This window comes from Quercus suber, unplaced genomic scaffold, assembly GCF_002906115.3.
Source record: "Quercus suber isolate HL8 unplaced genomic scaffold, Cork oak 2.0 scaffold_652, whole genome shotgun sequence".
NCBI lineage: Eukaryota > Viridiplantae > Streptophyta > Magnoliopsida > Fagales > Fagaceae > Quercus > Quercus suber.
In genome coordinates this window covers 358,141-372,773 of record NW_027070093.1, presented here as the reverse complement: position 1 = coordinate 372,773, position 14,633 = coordinate 358,141, and the positions used below count along the sequence as shown (strand labels likewise).

Sequence of the window (14,633 nt, the reverse complement as noted above, 5' to 3'; positions counted from 1 at the left end):
AAAAAAAGGAATACATGGGGTGAGTTTAGTAGATTTGAGGAATTTTAAAACTAACAAAAAAGTGATATTATTTTGTAGGGAGTTAATGAGTAGAAATAGAAATTTAAATCAACATAAAAATAGGAGTTTATTAGAAGCAGGAAAACATTTCAACGTAAAAGTAAGAATTTATTATTTTTGTCAATTTACTATTTTAACTCCATTTTTAAGTTTTAGGTAGGGATATTTTTGACAATAAAAAAAGTAATAACTAACTTTCTTTTACCAATTTACTATTTTAACCACATTTTTAAGTTGTTGTTTAATTAATTTAGAAGTGTTTTTGGCGGGAAAAAAAGTAATAATTAACTTTCTGAATCCTTGTAATATATACAGATAATGTAAAAAATTTGTTTGGTACTATATTTCTAATAAGGTCTTTTCAAAAGTAAAAAAACATGATTGTGTGTTTGGTACTTTTTATTTTTATTTTTAAGTAATGACATATAGTCTAATATGTGGGACTTACAGTTTTTTGCTTATTTACAAAAGTGTCATTGAACAACGTTATTTGAAAATTGAAAATTGGTAAGAAGAGTTTTCTAAATTCAGTATTTAAATACCTTAAAATAATAAATGTAATTCAAAAAAATCTCATACCAAACGCATTATTTTTTTTTTGGCCCACAATTTTCAGTGTTTAAACACTAAAAACTATTGTTTGAGTTACCTTACCAAACAAGCCTGCCATTCAAAGTGTTTTTTTTTTCCTATCTAAAGAAATAAAATCAAAACATAAAAGGAAAAATAATAAAAATAGAACTTTTGACACAATATTTTTATAGTAAAAAGTTATGTCACACTCTGAAAACCAGTAAACCACTATACAACTTATTAAGAAAAAAAAAAATTACTATGCAACTTTTTACTTAGATTTTATTGTAAAATTGTTGTAAAATTATTTAATAACCGCTCAAAAAAACAAAGAAAGGGTAAATAAATTAAAAAACTTATCCCAAAAATAAGTAAGTAAATAAATATAAATTAAAAAAAAAATGGAAAAACATGCAACAAAAAACAATGGGCGTTCAAAGTGCCCTCTTTCTGTTTCTCCAAACGTAAATTCTCGGTTCCCCACCGTAGCCGTTTCACTCTCTCTCTCTGTCTCTCTCTCTCTCTCTCTCTCTTTGAAGTCCAAAGTCCAAACAATATATTTGTCTCTTCCACCAAAAAAAAAACAGAAGACCAAAGAAAGATAGCAAAAGAAAGAAAGAAAGAAAGAAAGGAAGACATGGGTGGGGGTGCGATGAGGATCGTGTTTGGGCTGTTGACACTCGTCACTGTTGGAATGATTATAGGTACTCAATTTCAATTCTTTTCTTTTATTATTCTTCACTATCCACTTATATATATATATATATATATAATGATTCTAATACTATATAATTTTCATGCTATGTTTCATTTTCTCTTCTTCACTGTACTACTTCAAATCTTCTGGTTCATTCCTTTTCCATCTTTATCCAATATACCCATCTGCCACTTTATTTTATTTTTTAATTTTTTTTAATAATTCAGTGAGTGTGTACTATCTTGGATCTAATTTTCATCTAATTTTTCTTTTGTTTGTTTGTTTTTGTTTTTTGTTATTTTATTTTATTTTATATTTGTTTTTTTGGGGGGGGGGGGGGTCCATTAATCATTTGAGAGATACAGGGTTTGCCTTTTGTATTATGTTCATTGGTGGAATTTTATTTTATTTTATTGATTCTAATTATATTTTAGTCAAAACATAGTCTTTATGTGATAGGATGTTATTTAGATGTGTGTAAGAGTGTTTTTGCTTTGAAATTTAGTTCTTTGAAGCCTTTTAAAATTGGTCCCAAAGTTGTAAAATGAAAATTGGAAGTCTTGTATCAATAAAAATTCAGTCTTTGTTTTCTTTGTGTTGGTTTCCTGATCTTTTCCTTGGGTATTTAATAATAATTTTACCTTGAGAATTTAAAGTGTTAAGTGCCTGTTTGGTAATGCGTTGACAGCTTTTTTTATATTTCACATTTTTTTGGTACAACCTTTTCAAACAATCCCGTTTTTAAAAAGTTGAAAAATGAGATGTACCAAACAAGCACACAAATTTTAGGGTTTTACATTTGTAGTTGGACAATTTGTGGTAGATACAAATCATATGGTAGATGGGTTCCTTTGATGTTGTTGTTCAAAAAAAAATCTCTTGATTTGAGCCAAAGAGCCTTGAAACTCAATTGGCATTTTCTAGTGTTTCCAATAAACACGTCTAGGTTCAAATTCCTCCCCCTATTGTAACTATCAAAGAAAAAATTACTTGATTTGTGCAATTGTGGATGCATGCTTCCCTGGTTGATTTAATTGTTTTACTGCTTACTTGTTCTAGAAAGAAGATGTTAATTTCAAGATCATATAATGTCGAATTGGTGCTTTGATACCAAATGTAAATGATGGTTGATGAGGGATGCTTAGGAACTTAGGGTTTTGTGCAGTAACTTTTTAAATTAGGTTATTTCATGAGTTTCATAGGTTTCAGGTCTAGTGGAAATTTTCATACTGAGAGTAGATTATATTATTATGTTAATTTGTGTTTCTTACTTTTCCTAAAGAGAACAAGTATTTTGTACTTTCTTGCTTTCCTTGGATTCAAAACCTGATTACATCACTAAAATCACAATGTTGTACATTGAAGTGCATCCAATGCTTTATATAGAGAGCTAGTTTTTAGTATAACTCTAATGCTGCGTTGTTGTTTGGGAATTGCAGGTGCTTTGTTTCAATTAGCATTTATACGAAGGTTGGAAGCCTCCTATGGTACATTTCTTGGACTTTTCATCTCAACTGCTATAAATTCTGACTGAATATTGAGAGCTCTTATATTGCTTTGCCTTTTCTTGCATGTCTTGCTTATATTATGTGTTTAGATATTATATATATGGGAATTGAATATCTTATGCTTGTCTGCTGTATTTGTTTTCATTTCCTTCTGTATCTTTTGACTCTTAAGTTGCTGTGTAACATTTGGTTTTTATTCTAAAATTATATACTAAAATGAAGAGTTGACACCCAATGTACATTGCTGCTGTGCTTGAAACATATACTTTAGTTTTGCTGGTAGTTACCAGGTATTAGGGTTTGTGGTGAAATTTTAACTTTTGAAATTACTTTAATGACCTTTTCATGAAGTGAATGAACACGTTTGGGGCATATTTTGGAAGATGGTATCTTCTGAAAATTTTAGGAGTAGGAGGGTCAATTTACTTTACCCAGGCAGGACCAGTGATTGGAAGAGAAGAACTTAGAAACTTAGTGGAAGGAAGAGTCAGGGTTGACTTATCAAAAAAAAAAAAGAGTCAGGGTTGCTGAAATTTGCAGAAGATTTGATGATATCTGCAGACTAATTATTTTTCTGATATCTTTACTTCAGGGAAATGAGGAACCATTTTATGGTAGAAGTTTGTGGTTTTGAAATTGATTGATGTCAATAATACAGTAGTAACAAATGAAATTTAAGAAGTGTTGTTTCATCAATAAACTCATTAAGGCATGTCAGTCAAATCTAGAAAACATTTGTTAAGGAACTTAAGTGTCAGCATTATGATATTCTTCTATCTATAAGATATATATTGTGGATTGACATTGTTCTTACTTTAAAAAATGTTTTGGTGCTCATATATATGCTTGCTAAATTATATTTTGTTTTATCATTAATTTAACAAATGAAATTTAAAAGCACCATTCTTTATGGGCACAGAGTTTCCGTCATCTAGAAGATTGCAGGGAAACGAGAATGATGGCTATCTTCAACTTCCCAGAGGTCAGTTTGCTTCCTAACTATTATTATGTTTTCTCCCAAAGTTGATTTTGCATAAGAAAATTCTATTCTGCTGTATTCTGCCAACCATAAAGTGGACCCACGCTACGAGTTTAGTGGAAGGAAGAGTCAGGGTTGACTTATCAAAAAAAAAAAAGAGTCAGGGTTGCTGAAATTTGCAGAAGATTTGATGATAGCTGCAGACTAATTATTTTTCTGATATCTTTACTTCAGGGAAATGAGGAACCATTTTATGGTAGAAGTTTGTGGTTTTGAAATTGATTGATGTCAATAATACAGTAGTAACAAATGAAATTTAAGAAGTGTTGTTTCATCAATAAACTCATTAAGGCATGTCAGTCAAATCTAGAAAACATTTGTTAAGGAACTTAAGTGTCAGCATTATGATATTCTTCTATCTATAAGATATATATTGTGGATTGACATTGTTCTTACTTTAAAAAATGTTTTGGTGCTCATATATATGCTTGCTAAATTATATTTTGTTTTATCATTAATTTAACAAATGAAATTTAAAAGCACCATTCTTTATGGGCACAGAGTTTCCGTCATCTAGAAGATTGCAGGGAAACGAGAATGATGGCTATCTTCAACTTCCCAGAGGTCAGTTTGCTTCCTAACTATTATTATGTTTTCTCCCAAAGTTGATTTTGCATAAGAAAATTCTATTCTGCTGTATTCTGCCAACCATAAAGTGGACCCACGCTACGAGTTACTTGTTTTTAACTTTCAAAGCATGGACCCATGTTTATGCATTCAGAGTTTGAATCATTCACTGAACTTTAAAATGCTATTTGCAATGATTTATTAGTATTATTGCCAACATGGTTTTTTTTTTAGGTCCCCCATAAATTAGTAATTATGTTTTTGCGATTACATATTTAACTGTTTCTAACAAGAAGCTTGATATAGCATCATTTTGTGAAATAGTGATCTTTATTTTTTACTTTTTAAAATTTTTGCTGCCATAGAATTAGTGGAGTTTAGGAGTGCTTTCTCTCTGATCTATTATTTTTACCATTTATCAATTTTCAGGTATTCCCGATTGGAATAATGACAAAGATGCAAGAATTTTACGTCTTGGATATGTATGTTCACGATTTTGTTATCTAATATTATGTTTAATTTAAGGTCACTATATCTCAACCCCCTGTCTCGCCCACCCACCTGGGAGTGCCAGGGTGGGGGTGGTAGGGTAAAGGTGAAAAAACGCATTTTATTCTTAATGATTTACATTTTGAAAATTTTGATGCATACTTTTTGTTCACTGTTGGAACACCGACCTCTCATATACTTCCATACTCTGTGTCAATAATCCTTCTTCAAAGACATACCCCATAAGGAAATTCTCCAAATTTTGATGAATACTTGATGATTGGGAAGTGTGTTTTGGGTTAATTCACATACATATTAATATACTATTTATAAATGGTAATACAATATTATAATTTTGCTCCTCACACTAATACGCATTCATAACTGTATTTAACGGATCAAGATGGAAGCCCTGCCTATATATCATGGTCACACTCCATTCTAGAGAAATATCACATTTAGTACCTATACACACACACACATTTTAAAATGGTTTGGACTTGTATAGGTGAATTTGGCCAAAATCTACTTACCTGTGCTTGTAGTGGGGTATTTTTGTATATTCTGATTAGGACAAGTAATATGTGTTATTTACTAGAATTGTGGTTATTCATATTGTGACTTTGTGTTTATGTTTGGTTGTTTACTTTTATTTTTTTTATTCGTTCTTTGTTTCTTTATTTATTTTTTGGTTGTGTGATTTAGAACACGCTGTGCGGTGGGGTCAGGAAAATTATAAAGGGTATTGGTGGTTTATTGGATGTTGTCCAACTTTGAATTTCTCTTAAATTACTGTTATGCATAGGCAATGAGTAGTGCATAACAGGTGTACTCTCTCTCTCTCTCCCTCTCTCTATCATGGATATAAATGTTAAATGGCCTTTCTCTCATTTTTTTGTTTAACTGGAATAAATTTGGTTTTAATGTGAAATCTTCTGTCTACATATATTTGAATTTTTTTTTCTTCTAGAAATAATTGTTATATTTCCTTATGAAGTTTATTTTGGGTAAATTTTTATTCTTAAGGCTCTCACTCTCTCTCTTTGTCTCTCTTAAAACTAGGTCAAACCCGAAATAATCAGCTGGTCGCCTCGAATAATTATACTTCATAATTTTCTGAGTATGGAGGTAAGTGTATGTGCTATTTTGTAATACCTTCCTTTGTTGGCGTGATAACCCTGGCTCATTATATATTCAATGAAGGCTCAGGTTTGGGGATGCTCAGGTAGTTTTGAGAAAACATAAAATCTAGAGCTGAATTTTTATTTATTGAATCTGTGGAGCTGAAAACTATATGTATCTTCCATGATCCAAGAATTTAAAAAATATGATAGGTACAAATGCCAAAGTTTGTAAAATCTGTAGTTTATGATATTATCCTCATGCTCACAGCATGGCATTTTTTATTACTGAGTTGATAATACTTCCACCATTGAGCAGAGCTCAAATGGCACACTTCCTTGTGTAAGAGTAAGATGGAGGGTGGGGTTATTGGTTCAATATCCATTGCATGCATGTGTGACTTACCAATCATAATAATAGTAATAATAATAAAAATAACAGATTCTACTTCCCCGGTGTCTGTAACCAGTATCTTATATTATATATAGCTGCAAGAACTACAACTAGGATTTAATTTTTGTTAAAAATAAATTTAAACTAAAAAAAGAAAAAAAAAAAAGAAATTAGCATAAAATGTAGATCATGTAAAGACTTCTTCTATTTCATTTGCTTTTAAATGTTGTAGCCAGCATTGTTACAATCTAAGTTCTATGTTATGTAATACTTGATTACATGATACTCCTTGGTACCTTCCGGTCTAGGCTTATGCAAAATTTCTTTTTCGAAACTTGAATAATAAATGTTTATTGGCATAAGTTGTGCTAGAATCTCCCCCATATAGGATGATTGCTCTCAACTGCTGGGCTGAATGCACCAATGTCATTTTTGCCAAAATGTTGAATTTCAAAATTTGGTGGAAGTCAAAGATTCTCTGCTTAATTCTTGCAGAGTTAAAAAATAGTCTTTTGCAGATGAAGCTACAAAATAGTGTTTCAAGTGAAGTTGTTGGTTTTTACAGGAATGTGACTACCTTAGAGCAATGGCCCTCCCCCGTCTTGAAGTTTCAACTGTAGTGGATACCGCAACTGGGAAGGTAGGCAAAATGGCCGTTCTTTTCCCTCTATAGTTTTTCTTGTTCTTTACATTAAGTAATACTCTTATCTCTGTCCAAAATGTAGTAGATTGTCTGTTGCATGAATTCATCTTATTTTAATTTTTTTTTCTTATGCTTTTTTCTAATATTAATTTTATTTTAAATTCTTCTTTTTAAGGACTTTGTTAAACCTTCCAGTTTTGATGTGAATGTAGGAGACAAGGGTCCAATACTAAATCTGACATATGGCAGAAAAAAGGGAATTTTTGGCTAGTTTCTTGAGATATATATATATATATATATATTTGAAAACTAATTAAGATTTATTGATATTAGAAAAGAGACAACCAAGTACACAGGAGTATACATGGTGTATACAAATCAAATACATAAATTACATAAATCAAGTAAATCAAGAGTTGAAGATAAGGATTGGTTTCTCCACACTAACAACCAGTCCAATAAGGTTCTAAAAAAGATTAACTTGAGATCAGGCAGAGAACTCTCATTATCTTCAAAGCAACTGCTATTTTTTTTGCCTCTAGATACACCACATCAAACAATGGAGAGCAACTATCCATATATGTCCATTACGATGGTGCCTAAACTGACCTTGCCAGCAAGCAAGAAGCTCAACAACAAACTTTGGCATAACCCAACTTACTCCAAATAACCCAAAACCATAGCCCACAGATCTGTAGCAACTGGACAATGAAGAAAGAAATGGTCAACAGATTCACCATTACACTTGCACATGTAACACCAATCCATAATTCAAACTTTTTTTTCCTTAAATTGTCAATCGTCAAACTTTTCACCAAGGCAGTAGTCCAAAGAAAGAAAGCCACTCTAGAAGGAATCTTTTGCTTCCACATGCTCTTCCAAGAGAAAAATTGATCACTAGGGCCAACTATTAGATGGTAATAAATGCTAACCGTAAACCTATTACTCCTATGTAGTATCCATCACATCTTATCCACCCCAATCCCCCTTACAGGAGTGCCATAAATGGTTTCTAGAGAGATTTAGGTGACCAAAAGTTGGGGAAGAAGTGAGGCTAAAGGCAGAAAAGATTGATTTGGGTTGGATAAGATGGAAACTTGATGGATTTTTGTCGCTGGAAAATAGGATAAAATGTTGCAGGATTTAACTGTGGCAGTAAGTTATGGTAGGGTTTAGGAAGAGCTAGAGTTAGGGTTTAGTGAGGTAAGGTGAACTTTAGCATTTCAGACTCCCAGCTCAAGCCTCACTGACCCTTAGAGATATCTATAGCAATCACCAGTATCAAGCCAAGATCTGCTTAGATGGCACACTGCTTTGTAATGAATCTCCACAACCCCTCTGATTACAAAGGCTCACTATGGCTGAAAGAAAATTTGATGTTTTAGTTTGTGGTGGTTTTTGCAGTTTTCATGTTCTGAATGGCAATCATTGGTCATCATCATATTCAGGCAGTGGAGCAAGAGAGGGAGGTCCCTCTTGTAGGGCTTTAGTTTTTGGCATCACCTTGTTTTTTGTGCTGCCTATGGTTTGTTTCTCATCTTTCTTTCTGCTCGTTTAGGCCTTTGTTTGGTGTTAGATAAAGGGTTGGAAAAATTATAGAAGTTTGAAGCAGAGGTAACCAAACCATTTCTAAACAATAACTAGCGTCGGTTCTGGTTTGGTTGCTTAGGATGCATGGTCGTTGTTGGTTCCACCATTTCCCAAAATTAGCACTTTGGTTCAGTTTTCTCCATGACAACCAAATTCTCTATCATCATCCATTTACAATCAAACAAAGAGTTCTTGATTTTTCTATTTATTTGTATAAATTATACTCTCTTCATAAAACATTACACATTTGCTTTCCTTTCAAACTCTATTTAGTTTTTATTTTCTTAACTTGTAATGGCTGTAGTATGTGGGCCCATTTTCAGGGAATTAAAAGTAGTGTAAGGACTAGCTCAGGAATGTTCTTAAATCGTGAAGAAAAGAAGTATCCAATGATACAGGTTGGTTTGCTGTCAGAGTTACTTTTCAACTTTTTTTACTATAATATCAATTCTCATCACTTTTTAGCTTCTCTAGAAGATACTGAAAGCTTGTTTATTTCCTCTGATGTGCCATGCCTGTTATTAGTGGCCGTGGTTGTGGTCCTGTTGATGTAGAGCTTATTTATTTACTGTCCATTGTCGTTTTCATTGTTTGTCTGTGCTCATTTCTAACAAACCATTGGACTATAGATATATATATTTTTTCTTAATATGTTTGGACTGTTTTGACTCTAGATTGAGGAATGGTGTATGGGTGATTTGCAAACTTTATTGGAGAAGGCATATGCTTGAACAAATGGGGTTTTGGAGCATGTACGGATGGTTATTTATTTTATGGAAAAACATTTTTTCTTTCTATTAAAATTTTCTGTTTGCTTTTGAAAACTTGTTCAACATGGACCAACTTACAACTTGTTGGCCATGGACAATAAGCCCTTTGGAAGAATGTTTTATGAAGATTTGCCACATCTGCAGGAATATACTGCCAACTTGAGATGTCTTCTCAAGGAACTTATATTATATCCATGCAAGCAACAACCGATGAGCGTTATTTCTAACATTTTGAAAAGACATCTCAAGTTGTTTCTGAGGGGATCTCATCCACAAGTTTTGGACCATCACCTGATGTGATCTAGCTTAAATAGCACCTCCTCCTCCTGTAAGAATAGGATGGGGGTTGAAGTATTACTTATTAGCATCAAAACCTAAATCTTTTGTCACAGCGATTTTGCATAATCATACAGCAAGAAGTGGAGTAATACCTTTTTAAAGTCACACCTTTGCATTTATATTTGGGACGTAGCCCATCAAGGAGTGTTGCCTCCTCCTAGTGGCAGTTAGAAGGGATTTAAGGATAATGAATGTCAAAGTATGGTTAAGATTAGGACCCCAATTTCCAACTTTCTGCAAAGTGCATCACACATAGACAAGCTTCAGTATGCAGTTGATATTTGCACTTCTATTTCCATTCTGTATTAATTGAGGCAGGCCTTACTTTTTGTTGGCTGGTAGAAACTGATTTTGTGCTGTAATATTCTTTTTTTTGCATGATCAGGCAATTGAAAAAAGAATTTCTGTCTATTCTCAAGTGCCAGTTGAAAATGGGGAACTCATACAAGTATTAAGGTAGGGATCTAATTTGCAGACTAGTGAAGTATTCTTTCTGAATAGGAAGGCTGAAATGTGTCAGTATCAAGGCTAACATTTGCAGCAGCGCAGGTATGAGAAGAGTCAGTATTACCAACCACATCATGACTACTTCTCTGATTCTGTAAGTTATTTAGCCTTCTTAAATATTGGGATAATTTTCTTTACAGATATTGCTCATCAGTTGTCTCAAAATCTTTTACTCTTTGTTATGAAAAAAGGCAAAATCATTTTCCCCCTTGTTTCATGTCAGTTCAATGTGAAGTATGGCGGTCAGCGCATAGCAACAGTCCTCATGTATTTAAGTGATAACGTTGAAGGAGGAGAAACATATTTCCCTATGGTAATGAACTTATAAAATTTGATGCTTAATTTCTATGTTGTTTCTTTAGATAGAGGAATGGTAGAACTAATCTTGCTTTAGGTTATTGAGAACTTTAATGTTTTCATTTTCAGAGAAAATGACAATCATCTTATCATAATTGTCACACTCGAGCCATTTTCCAACTTATGTTGACAATTTTCATTTCCCAGTAACCTTTGCCTCAGGTTTCTGGCTTTGCCAAAAAAGATAATAGAAAATGAGCAATTTAAATAACCAAACATGCCCTGAACTTTTCCTCAAATGAATATATGCATAACATATGTATCTTTTGATGGGTCTGTTTGGAAGTCCCTTGACCTAAAGACACTGCCTAGGAAAAAGTTGTTGGACTTGGGTAAAAGTGCCAAGTTGGTCCTGCAGGTGGTTGACACACAAGTCACCCTCTGATTAATTTTCTTCCTTCGAACTTGCAGATTTTTATTTATTTTTTTTATTTTTTTATTTTTAAAAAAAAGTGATCCATGGTCCTGATGACCTTCAAACATAGGTACCTCTAATATCACCATCATGCACTAGAATAATAAATTTCAACAAAATATTTTAACAGGATCGTGGGCTTGATGACCTGGGTTGTTGAATGGTCTGTTGCTGGGCACGAGCCTAAAATTGGGTCACTAGCTGACCTGAGTATTAAACAAGACTATTGGATTGCAGGCTAGATGGGCTCGCTCAAGTACAAAAGAAATAGTCATACCATCAAATAGAACAAGTGGGGTTGGGTCACTTTTGAAGTTAAAACCTTCATCTATCAGATTGTTGATTTTCTCTCCATTTTTGTCTAGGAAAGTATTATATCTTCTTGAAGTTTTGTTGCATAATATGCTTAAATTTTTTACTGATTAATTCTCAGGCTGGTTCGGGTGAATGTAGCTGTGGTGGGAAGAAGCTCAAGGGGATGTCTGTAAAACCAATTAAAGGAGATGCTGTGCTTTTTTGGAGCATGGTTTGTTTCCTTAATGTTTCTTATAAGTTTGAGCATTTTTTTTATGGTTCTTTATTGAAATATGGTCTGCAACCCCTTAATTGTTTAACAATGACAATGTAATGCTTGTCAGAAATAAAAGAGAGCAAAAGAGAACTAGAAAAAAAGAAAAATAAATAAATAAAAAGAGGCTTTTTTTTTTTTTTTTTTTTTTTGGGGGGGGGGGGGGGGGGGTGAATATTAAACCTAGACGTAAAACTGTAAAAGAATGCCCCAATATGGTTTTCCCCCCTTTCGCAATATTTCTGTGATGATTAATTAAAAGAAAAATAAAATAAAATAAAATAAAAAAAAAGGAAAAGAAGAAGAAGATGCTACATATAATCAATTATAATTTTCTTGGTTCTGTGATGACTAATAATAATAATAATAAAAAAGATGCTACATATAATCAATTATAATTTTCTTTACTAAATATCATGATGCTCGAATTTAATTTTTTTTTAATTAAGCTTTCTATTTAATTGTTGGGCCTAATCATGTCTATGTTTGATTATTTTACTTGTCTTGATTCTTTCAGGGACTAGATGGACAGTCGGATATAAATAGCATACATGGAGGATGTGAGGTGCTCTCAGGTGAAAAGTGGTCGGCTACGAAATGGATGAGGCAGAGAGCTCTCTCGCCACCATAGCTTTACCAATACAATCTCTAAAAAATACACTAAAGGGGTCCCTTTTCATGGGTTTTTTCTTTTCCCCTGGTAGATTGGACAAATGTTTAAATGGTCAGTGAATGTGAATAATGTCAGATGTAAGTTATAAATTAAGCCTAAAATCCAAAAGTGTTGGTGAAAATCCCAAATAATCTAGTCAATATGATTAGCCAGAGCGAGTTAAGGACTTTATGTTGTCACATTGTGGCTCCAGTGTAGATACGGGGTCTCCTCATTGGAGATTCTAAAAACACACTTAAAAAATTACATGTTAGAAATAAGTGACCTTTTAAGTGAAGAATATAAATATTTTTTTTCATTGGTTAGAAATACTACATAAATACCCCACCCATCCCCCTCTGGTGCTTGAATTTAGGTCCCTGCGCCCCATGCACCTAACACTTGGGAGGACAACATACCTTGGGGTGAGGAGTATAATGTTGTTCAAATAAAAAGAAGTAAAAGAGTGAGATGTTTCTAATGCACTGTATTTAAAGTCTTTGATGGTTGAATAAGAGACTTCAGATTCAATCTTCGTTTACATCAAAAACTGATTGGTGTTTTGATCTAATGATAAAGAGTTATTATCAGAAGTGGATATTATAGATTGAAATTATCTAAAAAAAAAGTACTGTGCCTATAAGAAGGAATACAATTTTGGGATAGTAGGTGACGAATTACCCCTTTCCTCCTCTCTGTCTCATGAATTTCACTTATACAAGTATATTCATTTTATATATTTTCTCCTTAAATGAAAAACATGCACCTATCAGTCTAATGTGTGTTCCTTCTGTTTAAGAAAGCCAAAAGGAAAATATAAACCCAATTTGGTATTCAATGTCAATATAGGATATAATAGCAATTCTTGTCGAACTTTGATTATATGGGGAGCAGGGGGTTTAGAACTTCGTTTATATGGGGAGCAGGAGGTTTAGAAAATTTAGTGGTTTATGAACCTGAGACGAGAGAATAATGTGTTTAGGCTATTTACATTACATAATAGAGTTTGGAAAACGTATCAAAAAAAAAAAATATATATATATATCTTTTCCCCTGGTAGATTGGACAAATGTTTAAATGGTCAGTGAATGTGAATAATGTCAGATGTAAGTTATAAATTAAGCCTAAAATCCAAAAGTGTTGGTGAAAATCCCAAATAATCTAGTCAATATGATTAGCCAGAGCGAGTTAAGGACTTTATGTTGTCACATTGTGGCTCCAGTGTAGATACGGGGTCTCCTCATTGGAGATTCTAAAAACACACTTAAAAAATTACATGTTAGAAATAAGTGACCTTTTAAGTGAAGAATATAAATATTTTTTTTCATTGGTTAGAAATACTACATAAATACCCCACCCATCCCCCTCTGGTGCTTGAATTTAGGTCCCTGCGCCCCATGCACCTAACACTTGGGAGGACAACATACCTTGGGGTGAGGAGTATAATGTTGTTCAAATAAAAAGAAGTAAAAGAGTGAGATGTTTCTAATGCACTGTATTTAAAGTCTTTGATGGTTGAATAAGAGACTTCAGATTCAATCTTCGTTTACATCAAAAACTGATTGGTGTTTTGATCTAATGATAAAGAGTTATTATCAGAAGTGGATATTATAGATTGAAATTATCTAAAAAAAAAGTACTGTGCCTATAAGAAGGAATACAATTTTGGGATAGTAGGTGACGAATTACCCCTTTCCTCCTCTCTGTCTCATGAATTTCACTTATACAAGTATATTCATTTTATATATTTTCTCCTTAAATGAAAAACATGCACCTATCAGTCTAATGTGTGTTCCTTCTGTTTAAGAAAGCCAAAAGGAAAATATAAACCCAATTTGGTATTCAATGTCAATATAGGATATAATAGCAATTCTTGTCGAACTTTGATTATATGGGGAGCAGGGGGTTTAGAACTTCGTTTATATGGGGAGCAGGAGGTTTAGAAAATTTAGTGGTTTATGAACCTGAGACGAGAGAATAATGTGTTTAGGCTATTTACATTACATAATAGAGTTTGGAAAACGTATCAAAAAAAAAAAAATATATATATATATATATATATGTAGTTTGGAAAAGAAAATTAATTATTGAAAATGCCGACTTGAAGGATTTATGAGGCAACAACAAAACTAAGAGTGTCAAACTTACATATATATTTTGTAGTTTTGAGTGCATTGAATTTGGAGTGTAATTTTCTCGTCTGGGACAATCCATCCTTGCATGACCATACCTTTCGATTGAATTGTACTAAAGCTAGATGGCTCAATAAGAGTTAAGCAATTTCGAGGATAGGTTAGATATATATTACAAACTAATGTAACATGCTGAAAGTTTTGTAACACAG

The 14,633-nt window shown here is 32.7% G+C and overlaps 1 protein-coding gene across 2 annotated transcripts; it reads left to right on the top strand.

The window, feature by feature from the left end:
- Positions 1-1,069: 1,069 nt before the first annotated feature.
- LOC112019505 (prolyl 4-hydroxylase 1) lies at positions 1,070-12,450 on the top strand. Of its 2 annotated transcripts, none has more exons than XM_024052024.2 (12): positions 1,070-1,337; positions 2,770-2,817; positions 4,379-4,441; positions 4,874-4,926; positions 5,996-6,061; positions 7,014-7,088; positions 9,005-9,079; positions 10,176-10,246; positions 10,340-10,391; positions 10,521-10,610; positions 11,503-11,595; positions 12,155-12,450. In XM_024052024.2, exons 1-12 carry the CDS (start codon positions 1,271-1,273, stop codon positions 12,266-12,268), a joined length of 867 nt encoding a protein of 288 aa, XP_023907792.1. In that variant the 5' UTR covers positions 1,070-1,270; the 3' UTR covers positions 12,269-12,450. The 2 variants fall into 2 exon arrangements, with proteins under 2 accessions (XP_023907792.1, XP_065621850.1); XM_065765778.1 differs by lacking the exon at positions 4,379-4,441 and adding an exon at positions 3,758-3,820.
- Positions 12,451-14,633: the final 2,183 nt, after the last annotated feature.

Coding starts and splice junctions, on each gene's coding strand:
- LOC112019505 (XM_024052024.2), top strand. CDS start 1,271: ATGGGTGGGGGTGCGATGAGGATCGTGTTTGGGCTGTTGACACTCGTC. Junction 1,338..2,769: donor CACTGTTGGAATGATTATAG/GTACTCAATTTC, acceptor TGGGAATTGCAG/GTGCTTTGTTTCAATTAGCA. Junction 4,927..5,995: donor GAATTTTACGTCTTGGATAT/GTATGTTCACGA, acceptor TCTTAAAACTAG/GTCAAACCCGAAATAATCAG.